The sequence below is a fragment of the Salmo salar genome, chromosome ssa10 (assembly GCF_905237065.1).
Source record: "Salmo salar chromosome ssa10, Ssal_v3.1, whole genome shotgun sequence".
Lineage (NCBI taxonomy): Eukaryota > Metazoa > Chordata > Actinopteri > Salmoniformes > Salmonidae > Salmo > Salmo salar.
Window position 1 is genome coordinate 106,288,300 of NC_059451.1, and position 13,486 is coordinate 106,301,785.

General features: G+C 43.1%; 1 protein-coding gene across 1 annotated transcript in view; it reads left to right on the top strand.

Annotated features, from left to right (window-relative positions):
* The window catches only part of LOC106561381 (protein O-mannosyl-transferase TMTC2), a 192,744-nt gene that overhangs the window by 80,715 nt on the left and 98,543 nt on the right, over positions 1-13,486 (top strand). Inside the window, exon 2 of the mRNA XM_014125269.2 lies at positions 6,937-7,516. Within this exon, the coding sequence (XP_013980744.2) occupies positions 6,937-7,516 (580 nt within the window). The remainder of the gene's footprint in view (positions 1-6,936; positions 7,517-13,486) is intronic.

Consider the following 13,486-nt stretch of genomic DNA (forward strand, 5'->3'; position numbering starts at 1 on the left):
CAGTTGTGGGGGTGGAAATGTCCATAGGAGGAGCAGCTGGTAAAGTATGTGACCGTTGAGGGGGTGGGGATGTCCCTAGGGGGAGCAGCAGATAAGGTAAGTGACTGTTGAGGTGGTGTGGGGGGAAAATATCCATGGGGGAAACTATTGGGCAGTCACCCAATGTTGCGTTCGGCTGTACGTATCACCCTCTGAAGTGCCTTGCGGTCCGCAACAGTGGTGTTGCCATACCAAGCTGTGATGCAGCCTGACAGTATGCTCTCGATGGTGTTCCTGTAGAACACTCTGAGGGCCCTCTGGGACAGGCCCAAATTTCTTCGCTGTCGCGCCTTCTTCACCACAGTGTCCATGTGGTTTTGCCGTTTCAGCTTCCCTGAGATGTGTATGTCGAGGAATTTGTAGTTATTGACCGCCTCCACAGTGGCCCCATTGATGAAGATGGGAGCGTGTTCAGCCTTGTTCCTCCTGAAGTCCACAATCAGCTCCTTTGTTTTGCTGACGTTGAGGGAGAAGTTGTTTACCTGACACCACACCGTCAGAGTGCCTACCTTCTCCCTCTAGGCAGTCTCATCGTTGTTGGTAATCAGGCCTACTACTGTCGTGTCGTCAGTGAACTTGATGATGGAGTTGGAACTACTGTGGTAGACCACGCAGTCGTGGGTATACAGGGAATACAGTGTCCAATAGTTTGTTCAGTGTCCAATGAAGATCTTTGAAAGGCTTTTTGGTGTCTGCTTGGAGATGAATGTACACAGCCATGGCGATAATCCTTGAGAACCCTCTCAGAAGGTAAAAAACGTGACATTTGATGACCAAGTATTCCAAGTCGGGGGAGCAGAACCTCACAAGTTCCTGTACGTTTCCTCCGTCCCACCATGTGTTGTTGGTCATAAAGCAGAGCTTACCACCTTTGCTCTTGCCAGAGAGACCACCTCCTATCTGCTCCAAAAACTGTAAAACCCGCTGGTTGTGTGTAATCCAATTGGATGTTGGAGGAAAGCCAAATCTCAGAAAAACAGTATGTTGCAGGATCTGATGTCCTTCTGGAAGGAGATCCTTGTTCTGAGTTTGTCAAGTTTGTTCATTAATGATTGAACATTGGCGAGTAGTATGCTCGGTAATTGAGGACGGGTCGCCCGGTGTCTTAAACTCACTAAGACCCCGCCACGTCTACCTATCCTTTGGCGTCTTCGCTTCCTACTATCCAGCAGGACTCCCAAGCAGCTGGGCGCCTTACCGAAGATGCTAGTCCATTGTTCCGCCTTCTCAGAGAATTTGTGGAGGTCGGATGGACAGTGAGTAACCAGCGATTCGTATTCCAATAGTTCTACCTGGGTGTACGTAGTAATGCACGAAACAAACGGATTAAGAACATTTGAGAAAAACACTAGAAAACCTGCAATGTTTTAACAGAGCTCAAGGCGAGGCCATCTTAACCAGTTAAACTGTACATGATGGCACGTATCTGAGACCAGGCTACTTATAGGCCTACTAAACTCAATTATAAAAATGGTTGACATTTATTCTAGTCGGCTGCCAGCGGGCCATATACATTTTTTTGTAATAATAATTGGGGTTTAGCTGGGTGGGGCAGAAATGAATGGTAGTGATAACCCAGGATATATTCTTGTTGATCAAGGTGTCTGTTGACAAAGAGATCTGATATGATTGTTGTCTGAATATGTTTCTCAGAGAAGTTATACCTCTGTATGAGTATTTAATAGCGCAGAGACATGATTTTGAACATTTGGCATATTGTTATCCAGACATGTCCCATTAATAGTGTGTTTCTATAAGAAGTGATTTGTAACAATGACACAAAGGAGTAGGTTTTTCTCTCTCTAGGCAAATCTTTCTCTAGGCAAATTACCCCTGTGACTGACTTTGAGCTTTTTATTTTTCCCTGAGTGAAAGAGACTTCAAAATTTTAACATCTTCAATCAGATAGATGACTTTCACAGTAGCACCTATGTTCTCTGATGTTCTTATATGATAACATAATTTTCATGTTACACTTCCTTAACAGGTATTGTATGTATTGTCAGGATTTTACAAACAGAAACAGTTTTCAAAAGCACTCAATAGTACAAAATGAATTACATTTGTGTTGTTATCAAAAGAGAGTAAGATTGCCAACCTTGAGAAATCACTCAAATTGGCACCATGAGGCTATTCTACTATTCTATTATTGACCTGCTAGCATGCCCATGGGAAGAAACATTAGACAAAGGAGCTGGCAGAAAAGCTGAGTGGACAACCCTGAAGCCTCAGTAGGCATTCGCAAAATATGGCTGTGCTCCTTTCAGATATTGAAGCAGGGTGATGACACGTACTTGGCATAGACGACATCACTTTTCCCAACTGCCAGAGCTGTTTTCCTTCATTTCACATGCTGACATAAATAGAAAAATATGTTGTATTGTTCTGAGAAATGTCACTTTCTTCGGTCCTTGCTCTCCCTCTCTACAATTGTCTCTCTGATAGCATGCTGCATGGTTAAAGTTACATTTATGTAGGCTATTTAAGTGTTTTACCTAGTAGTTAGTCATCTTTCCATTCTTTTAATCTTAACATTTCCTGTCAAAGACGATGTGTAGTTGTTTTGATGTGAAACCCTCCATTCATGCTTCTCAACTGTCATTTACTAGAGGATGGAAGGAAACACACTGGAAAAATTAGCATAGTCATTCATCTGCAAGTTTCTTCAGTCTTTGGAAGACTATCCGTCCTCATGTCTGGCTTCTGCTCTCAGAATTATCTGATTCACCATACCATCCCAAATGGCTAATGGTACTGTTAAAGGAAGATGTGGATTTATATTCCTCTGGCTTTCAATCACATCTCTATTATCTCATCTCATCTCTGTCTCTGACCGCTCCTGGGCCTTTTCTGCCCCTCTTCCTCCCAGAGAGGAGATGGAAAAGTCAATCAATTCTCAGTTTCAGATGGTCTTTTAATGTGGGTTTCTGTTGTCATGGGAATGGTGTAAGCCCTATTTATTTAACCCCGACTGATTTATTCACATGTCAAGCTCTTCTAGGGATACTGAATGATACTGAATGCTAGTTACCACAGTGACCATTTCCTCTGGATGAGGACACTGAAGGTACTGTAGACAACTTCCTACAGCAAAGCTTAGCTGCATCAGTATCTGTCAACAACTAGAGATAATATTTAATATCACAATATTTGATTACTGACAGAGTAAAAGCAACCATTTTGTAGACTTCTTTGCAAAAATACAGTTACAAAATACATTGAGTGTACAAAACATAAAGAACACCTGCTCTTTCCATGACATAGACTGACCAAGTGAAAGCTTTGATCCCTGATTGGTGTCACTTGTTAAATCCACTTGAATCAGTGTAGATGAAGGGGAGGAGACAGGTTAAAGAAGGATTTTTAAGCCTTGAGACAATTGAGACATGGATTATGTATGTGTGCCATTCAGAGGGTGTAACTAAATATTAGGAAGGTTTTCCTAATGTTTAGTATAGTCAGTGTATAAAGCTGTGGTAGCCATGTTTTCTGTTGCTGTCTCTTTAATGTTGAGCCTGTTTGAAGGGAAAGGGATCCTCCTCATTGAGAGAATTTGGAGGTTGTGAGGAGGGTTAGTCAAGGCTTTGATAGAAGCACCATACACTTTACTGGGTTTGTTTTTCTTTCTGGGTGAATCACTTGCCTTTATTTCAATGCACTACTCTGGTCAAAACACTGGGGTGGCGAGCTGCTATCAACACTGCTGCATTTGGGTTTTGTCTAGATCCACCATAGTAATCACTATGAGTACCATCTTGTCTGGAGGATTAAGTTATCTACATACTAGGCCTACATAAAGTTTAGAATGTTTCCTCTTTTAGCTTACATCCTTTATGTTTATCTGACTTGCCTGCCCTGTCTGTATCTCTTGAGCTTTAGACTAACCCTCCTTTTGAAACGGAAGTTTCACTACAAATATTTAGTACATAAAAAATGCACCAGACTCTGTGCAAACACTTTGACAGGCAGAGTGATAAGGAAACAAATATCTGACCGATTGAGTCAAATGATACTCTTCCTAGAGATTGGGTGCAGACATGACTTGGCTAGGACCGAGCTGAAGTCTTCGATGGTGATGGGTGAGGGAGTGGGAGGTAGTACTTTTCGGGTTTAGCTTGTTAGAGGTCACATGATACCGCCGGCCCTCTGGGAGTCGCCACGCAGGCAGGCAGATAAAGCATGGTGTTGGCGGAAGGAATACGCTCCCGGCTGGAAAAGGTTTGCAGTGCACAGAGAGGTCCTGCTACCGCCAGCTTCCCAGAAAGATGGGGCCCAGCCACAGAAACCCAATCTTCCACTCTGCCAGGCAGGCAGGCCCAGCAGGCCCTTTAGCCAGAGATGAATGGGGCTGGATGCGCTGTGGTGATCAGGACCCACGCAGCCATGCAGGATTAATGAATGAATGGCCTTGGATTGCATTGGACACATCATCATGCAAATTTGTTGACATCCACTTGGAACAGTGGTGGGTAAGGAGACATGGGTTAGACGACCCCTTCTCTTTTCCCCCTCTCTCTCTTTCCACATATCCTCTCCCCCTAGAGTGCCTGTCAACCCCAGTGGTGTAGGTGCTCGCCTGCCTCTCTAACATTCAAGAAGAAGGCAATCTGAGAGCTGAACATTTGCGTTGTGATTCAGGCATCCATGACTGCTTCAGAGAGACTTGATGGACTGGCATTGGTTTCTGGCCTTCTATTTTGGTGCCAGAGCTGGAGTGGGTTTTGAAGCAATATATATTGTATCTGTCCTTTCTGTCTCCACGGCAATGTGCAATGGAAAAAAGGCACACTTGTCATCCAAATGGTTTAAAGATGTAATTGAACCATAATACCGCTGATGTGAGCCTTTTGTGGTGGAGTGAAGATCTCACTTGACAAGTGGGCCAGAGAAAATAAACTGGCATATAGTCATGAACCAAAGAGAGAAGCCTAACCCTGCCAGTGATGAACTGGCATATAAACTGGCATATAGTCATGAACCAAAGAAAGAAGCCTAACCCTGCCAGTGATGAGCTGCCTGGAGCCCCAGAAAAACCCATCAGATCTACGTTTAAATATTATTCGAAATCTATCAAATACTTTCAGCGTTTGCTTTAGCCTGTTTGGAGGTCCAGATGGGCAGGGTTGGCACTTTTGCAACCATTCTATTGGTTCCATTGCACCAGGCAAGCTCAATCAAGCCCAGCTTAAGTATATGAAATGATTTAAAATAGTTTTGAACCCAGGTCTGAAACCTAATGATCTGCTCACTGACATGTCAGGCATTTCTATTATATAGAAATATCCCCGGCTGATTATCTTTGCCTCTCCACTTCCACATAGGCCAGGTTAGTTGTATTAATTTCCCCCCAGATCTATCATAAGGCGGTCTATTTCTCCTCGCCCTGTCAGAAGTCGTTTATTTGGTCATTTGTTGTGGGTTGCTATCTCCACACCCTTTCCCTTTCCAACAAACCCATCTGCTTTCTGGTAAAGCCATATTAAGGGTCAGTGCAAGATGGTTGCTACTGGCAGCTACACTATTTAATAGAACAATGTCAGGTAAAAGTTCTAGGTTTCAGAGCAACACAAATGCTATAATATAAGACAAATAAATCATTTTTATGTTTTCAACAAAAACAATGGACCCATAGATCAATTTCAGCTTGATTCATCTGCCGCCTTGGCCTCTTTCTTTGAATTTCTTGTTTCTCTCAGTCTGTTAGTGTGTTGTGCAGTGCGTGCCTGTTTTCTCCCTCTCCTCGCTCCACACCTAATTGCATGTGCTAATTGGGCCTGCCACGGGGACTGATTACAACCTGGAGCCCTCTGTGTGTTATCACACATGTCATATCCCATCCATCACTTTTTTAAATTATGCATTCTATGTTATAATGCATCTCCTCCTCTCTAAAGAGACTCATTACATTGCCATCACCTCCCTTCCTGCTCCCCCTGCCTTCCATACACACAGGGTCAAGGCCTCAGAGCTGGGTGACAAATACCCAGACACTCTCTTCTCCGCTAGGGGGCAAATAGCACACCCTTCCACCCCTCACACAGCTTGGGGCTGATGTATGACCACCAGGGTCAAACACTCAGGCTCAACCCCAGCCATGGGGAGAGGGGACAGTACAGTACCCAGGCCAGGGCTGCCCTGTGGTGGGGTAACTACATGTACAGAAATGCACAGACAGCATGGTCTCTCCATGGGCGTTCCATTGCCCCTCAACACTGATTATCCATGGCCTTAACACTGCTTTCTAGTTTGCTCTCTAGTCCCTCCTGCTTTGTTCTCTCTCCCCCTCACCCAGTGTGGTGTGTCTGTGTGTGAGATACCCGGTAGTCAGCGGTTGGTAAACACAAGGCTAGCTGTGATTGACAGGTCCCTGGCTCCCCACGCTCCATTACGCCAACATGGCATTCCCCCTCTATCTCTCATTTACTTTATTTGTTTTTGGTCAAGGGTGTGGTGCATGCTCCTCCCTGGCCCCTGAGTCCACACAGTAAGAGCACTCCTGTTGGTATAAATGGATTGAGGCCCCAGGTGGTCAAATTGAAGAAGCTGAGATGGTCACTCAGAGGTTTGATCACACATCCCTACATGTACCTCATCTCTCACTGTGATTGGTTGTGTCTCTGTCGAGCATGAGCAGGTTTCAAGGTGAATTGATTTCTTTCTAAAGCTCTTTTCTTTGGGGCATGATAAATGACCACTTCTGAGTTTAATAGAAATCTAGACATGTCTTTCAGTCCTTGCAGTTCTACTGAATGTCATAGTACAGTGACGACTGAATTGATTGAATTGACTGAAAATACCCAAGTACTATGGTGGCGTTGCTCTTGATCAGGTTATCCACAAGCATGAGGATCATTACACATACACCTTCTAACCGCTGTGTTGTCCTTCTCCCCACAGCCGTGCGATCAAAACCAACCAGGACCTGCTCCCAGAGACCCCGTGGATCAACATCTTCTACGATGACTTCTGGGGCACCCTGCTTACCCACAGCGGCAGCCACAAGTCATACCGGCCCCTGTGTACCCTCTCCTTCCGCCTCAACCATGCCCTGGGTGGCTTGGAGCCCTGGGGCTACCACCTAGTCAATGTGGGCCTCCATGGGGCAGTCACAGCCCTCTTCACCTGGTTGGCCCGCCTGCTGCTTGGAGGGGGCCTGTGGAGCCTCCTAGCTGGGTTATTGTTTGCCTCGCACCCCATTCACACAGAGGCAGTGGCGGGCGTGGTTGGCCGAGCAGACGTGGGCGCTGCTCTGTTCTTCCTGCTGTCACTGCTGTGCTACGTACGTCACTGCACCCTGCGAGGGGGCTCTGCGGGGCCCTGCAGGCTGGGGGCCTGGCTTCTGGGCAGCCTGGGCTGCGCCGCCTGCAGCATGCTGTGGAAGGAGCAGGGGGTGACGGTGCTGGCCGTGTCGGCCCTCTACGACGTCTGTGTTTTCCACCGGCTCAAACTGCGTCAGGTCATCACGCTGGTCTACAAGGTAAACAGTTTGTCCTTGCCCTGCGATGTTGTTTTTTCCCATGTATCTCATTTCCTCCTCTCTCTCCCCCCTTGGCAAAAGCCTGGCAAACCGCAAAGTGGAAAGCTGATCTGTTCACATGGGTCTTGCTATGTGGAAGTATTCCTGTGTGTTGTTTGTTTTCATTAGGATGTAATTTAAATTTGAAAAATCCATGTATGTACAGCTGTGTGATCTGGAATGAGCTGTTGTTTTGTCCTCTGAATGCAAGGAAAATATACACGTGGGGAAAGAAAACAAAGGGGAAACTATTTATCCTGTTTCTTCATGGAAATTGAGCGTAGACTGTTTGTATATACCCTACAAACACACAGAAAGACACATCCATACATGAATGTCAGAGCAGTGACTAGCACTCCAAACCCTTCTTATTATCCCTAGGGTTTTCAGTGGTTAGCTTCGCCCACGGTTAGCTGTGCGTGAACTACAATTCCGATGCTGTGTTCAAACGTTTAGAAACGTCAATAATCATCGCTTGCGAAACGGTTTTTGAAACATATGCTGATATTCCACTTATCTTTCATATCAGTCTGATAGAATCGCTCAAATAAAAAAGATACACTTACTGTAGCAGTTTGGCACAGATCCACAAGCTGTGTGCCTCCAGCTGACGAACTACACTTCCTCCCATGTTACGCTTACACACAGGTGTTCGGAGCACGCTAGATAGCTAATTAGCACAGGTGGCTACCTATCTTCCGTGTGTCTTCCATAACAAGCGATGTAACATGGCCGTGTGGGACACTAAACTTTACCCTATAAAGGTGTGTAGTAATTGAACCTTTTGTTTTTTGGAAAATAATTTCTTGCTGAAATGAAAAATACGTTCCTTATGTTTCCAAAACCATAATGTAAGCGATGCGTTTTTACGTTCAGAATGAGCTTTGGGGATCTTAACAAAACGCCCCCAGCCAGAAGATACTATCGTCAATAGACACTAAAGCAGTTGGCGTCTATGAATGGGTTATGCAGTGACATGAGTTAGGGAACCATATTATTATGGAAATGGGGTCATGGGAGGCTGCTAGGGAGTTTTGTCAGTTGAATTTGAATTCCCATCGTGCCTACATCATTACATTTTCCTTAAACAGTGTCATTGTCATTATGCATCGTTGCCTTCCCTTGCAACATGATTTGTTACCAAACCCCAATTTGAAAACGCTTTAGTAACAAGTAAACCATCGAACCAAACTCAGTTTGTTAATGATTTGCTAATTACTCGTCCGTCACCATAATCTAGTGCATGTTATTGAGATGAATGATACTGTAATGTAACATAATGATGATGAGGAGCTATTTTGTTTACAATGCATAACATTGACATTAACCTTCAGTATGTGTGTGTGTGTGTGTGTGTGTGTGTGTGTGTGTGTGTGTGTGTGTGTGTGTGTGTGTGTGTGTGTGTGTGTGTGTGTGTGTGTGTGTGTGTGTGTGTGTGCGTGTTTGTGTTAACTGTGCCTTGTCAAGTGCTTACTATCTGCTGTCTAGTCAATGTGACTTCCACCAGTCTTTGTGCATCAGGCCAAGTTGAAAAAGACGTGCACAAATGTGACAAAAGGGATCCAAGAAGAGTCGATGGCACTCTAGGATGCCGACGCATACATGCGAAGGACGAAGGGTGTTTCTGGGAGCAGGACAGTTGGTGGAGGGGGGTGGGCGGGGGTCGGGGGAGAGTGAATGAACAGAGAGAAAAGAGCGAGAGACGGGAAGAAAATCTAGCTTCTCCGTTTTAGTGCTCATCACAGTGTGAAAAAGTGAGTGAGGACCTTTGCTGTCTTTGTCTCCATACTAGCCTCTTTTTCTTGATTTAAGCCTTATCTGAGGTTTGGTGTCCTCTTAACCTCTTGGGGCTAGGTGGGACGCTAGCGTGCCACCCGTGGTGCACTCCATCAACAGCAGGTGCATTTCAAGAGCGGCAAATTTGAATCCAAATAAATGTCAAAATTCAAATTTTTCAAAAATACAACTATTTTACACCATTTGAAAGATAAACATCTCCTTAATCTAACCACGTTTTACGATTTCAAAAAGGTTTTACGGCGAAAGCATAAATTTAGAGTATGTTAGGACAGTACATTTACAAGAGTTGTGTGTAATGTTTTGTCAAGTCAAAGACAGGGTCACCAAAACCATAAAACCAGCTAAAATGATGCACTAACCTTTTACAATCTCCATCAGATGACACTCCTAGGACATTATGTTAGACAATGCATGCATTTTTAGTTCTATCAAGTTCATATTTATATCCAAAAACAGCGTTTTACTATGGCATTGATGTTGAGGAAATCGTTTCCCTCCAATAACCGGCAGTCAAGTCAGCGTCACAAATTAAATAATTAAAATTAGAAAACATTGGTAAAATATTATATTGTCATTTAAAGAATTATAGATTTACATCTCTTGAACGCAATCAACTTGCCAGAATTAAAAATAACCTTACTGGGAAATCACACTTTGCAATAATCTGAGCACTGCGCCCAGAAAAATACGCGTTGCGATACAGACTAGACGTCATGTTGGGGAGATCTAAAATCGAAAATACTATGTAAATAATCCATTACCTTTGATTCTCTTCATCAGATGTCACTTCCAGGTATCACAGGTCCATAACGAATGTAGTTTTGTTCAAAAAAGCTCATCATTTATGTCCAAAAATCTCCGTCTCGTTAGCACATGATGTAAGCCAGCCGGACTTCTCGTCATGAACGAGGGGAAAAAATATATTTCCGTTCGTTCAAACATGTCAAACGTTGTATAGCATAAATCATTAGGGCCTTTTTAACCAGAACATGAATAATATTCAAGGTGGACGAATGCATACTCTTTTATAACGTATTGGAACGAGGGTACCCAACATGAACTCGCGCCAGGTGTCTAATGGGACATCATCGTTCCATGGCTCTTGTTCGGTCAGATCTCCCTCCAGAAGACTCAAAACACTTTGTAAAGGCTGGTGACATCTAGTGGAAGCAATAGGAAGTGCCAAAATATTCCTAAGCCCCTGTGTTTTTCAATGGGATAGGTTTAAAATCAATACAACACATCAGGTATCCACTTCCTGTCAGAAAATGTCTCAGGGTTTTGCCTGCCAAATGAGTTCTGTTATACTCACAGACACCATTCAAACAGTTTTAGAAACTTTAGAGTGTTTTCTATCCATATATAATAAGTATATGCATATTCTAGTTACTGGGTAGGATTAGTAACCAGATTAAATCGGGTACATTTTTTTTATCCAGACGTGCAAATGCTGCCCCCTAGACCCAACAGGTTAAGTACTGCCCATTCATTGACAGAGGCATACAGGCCTGCTAATAGTGTGTCAGGGCTGGCTTGGAGAATGCAGTGCTAGGAGGACTGAAGGAAAGGATATCTCATATCTGACAGCTTCTCAACATTTGATTGGAAATCCACCGTACCAACACATCTCCCCGCCAACCCTTCCCTGAGACGAGAGTCGCAGATCTACTTACACAATGTTTGCATGGATGGACCCGAGCCTATGGATTTCTGTCATGCTTTGCCATGGTGTTGATGAATGTTTTTGGCAGACACCCTTGGGCCATATGCTATGCATACTCATTTCTAGTGTGCAGCTTTGAGGTGGCAGTTGTCAGTTTCACAGACTCACTGCATATCTTTGAACCACAGCACAGAAGAAACAAGCAGGGAATGTTGAGTGTTGTTAAGGCTGGCAGGTCTCATGCATTCCTTGTTAATTATAAGTTTACAGTATGTCTCTTTCTGTGATCACGATGCCAAATCACCTGAATTAATTCTACTTTGTTATTATGATTGGGACCAGCGTTCTCTCTCTCTCTCTCTCAATCTCTCTCCCTCTCTCTCTCTCTCTCTCTCTGTCTCAAGTCAATTTCAATTTAAATGTAATGGCTTTATTAGCATGAGAAACATATGTTTACATTGCCAAAGCAAGTGAAATAGATAAAAAACACTTAGTGAAATAAACAATAAAAAATGAACAGTAAACATTACACTTACGAAAGTTCCGAAGGATTAAAGACATTTCAAATGTCATATTATGTCTATATACAGTGTTGTAATGATCTCTCTCTCTCTGTCTCTCTCTCAATTCAATTTAAATGTAAGGGCAGTATTGGCATGAGAAACATATGTTTACATTGCCAAAGCAAGTGAAATAGATAATAAACACTTAGTGAAATAAACATTAACATTACACCCACAAAAGTTCCAAAAGAAAGAATACATTTCAAATGTCTATATACAGTGTTGCAACAATGTGCAAATAGTTAAAGTACAAAAGGGAAAATAAATAAACATAAATATGGGTTGTATTTACAATTGTGTTTGTTCTTCACTGGTTGCCAACAGGTCACATATCTTGCTGCTGTGATTGCACCCAGCAGATATGGAAGTTTATCAAGATTGGATTTGTTTTCGAATTCTTTGTGGGTCTGTGTAATCTCAGGGAAATGTGTCTCTAATATTGTCATACATTTGGCAGGAAGTTAGGAAGTGCAGCTGTTTCCACCTCATTTTGTGGGCAGTGTGCACATAGCCTGTCTTCTCTTGAGAGCCAGGTCTGCCTACGGTGGCCTTTCTCAATTGCAATGCTATGCTCACTGAGTCTGTACATAGTCAAAGCTTTCCTTAATTTTGGGTCAGTCACAGTGGTCAGGTATTCTGCCACTGTGTACTCTCTGTTTAGGGCCAAATATTATTCTAGTTTGCTCTGTATTTTTATAAATTCTTTCCAATGTGTCAAGTAATTATCTTTTTGTTTTCTCATGATTTGGTTGGGTCTAATTGTGTTGCTGTCCTGGGGCTCTGTGGGGTCTGTTTGTGTTTGTGAACAGAGTCCCAGGACCAGCTTGCTTAAGGGACTCTTCTCCAGGTTCATCTCTCTGTAGGTGATGGCTTTGTTATGGAAGGTTTGGAAATCGCTTCCTTTAACTCTTACATCTAAATGTTCCGCTAGCGGAACACCGCTCCAATATCCAATGATAGGGCGTGGCGCGAATTCCAAATTCCTCGAAAATCCGAAAACTTCCATTTTTCAAACATATGACTATTTTACACCATTTTAAAGACAAGACTCTCCTTTATCTAACCACAGTGTCCGATTTCAAAAAGGCTTTACAACGAAAGCAAAACATTAGATTATGTCAGGAGAGTATCCAGCCAGAAATAATCAGACACCCATTTTTCAAGCTAGCATATAATGTCACAAAAACCAAAACCACAGCTAAATGCAGCACTAACCTTTGATGATCTTCATCAGATGACACTCCTAGGACATTATGTTATACAATACATGCATGTTTTGTTCAATCAAGTTCATATTTATATCAAAAAACAGATTTTTACATTAGCATGTGACGTTCAGAACTAGCATACCCACCGAAACTTCAGGTGAATTTACTAAATTACTCATGATAAACGTTCACAGAAAACATAACAATTATTTTAAGAATTATATATACAGAACTCCTTTATGCAATCGCGGTGTCCGATTTTAAAATAGCTTTTCGGTGAAAGCACATTTTGCAATATTCTGAGTAGATAGCCCGGCCCTCGCTGGCTAGCTATTTTGACACCCACCAAGTTTGGTACTCACCAAACTCAGATTTACTATAAGAAAAATTGGATTACCTTTGCTGTTCTTCGTCAGAATGCACTCCCAAGACTTCTACTTCAACAACAAATGTTGGTTTGGTTCCAAATAATCCATAGTTATATCCAAATAGCGGCGTTTTGTTCGTGCGTTCAAGACACTATCCGAAGGGTAACGAAGGGTGACGCGCCGGCGCGTATCGTGACAAATAATTTCCAAATATTCCATTACCGTACTTCGAAGCATGTCAAACGCTGTTTGATCGACCACTATCCAAATGCGCTACTGTTTTTCAGCCATGGACGTTCTGGCGCCTTCTGAGAGCCTATGGGAGCCTT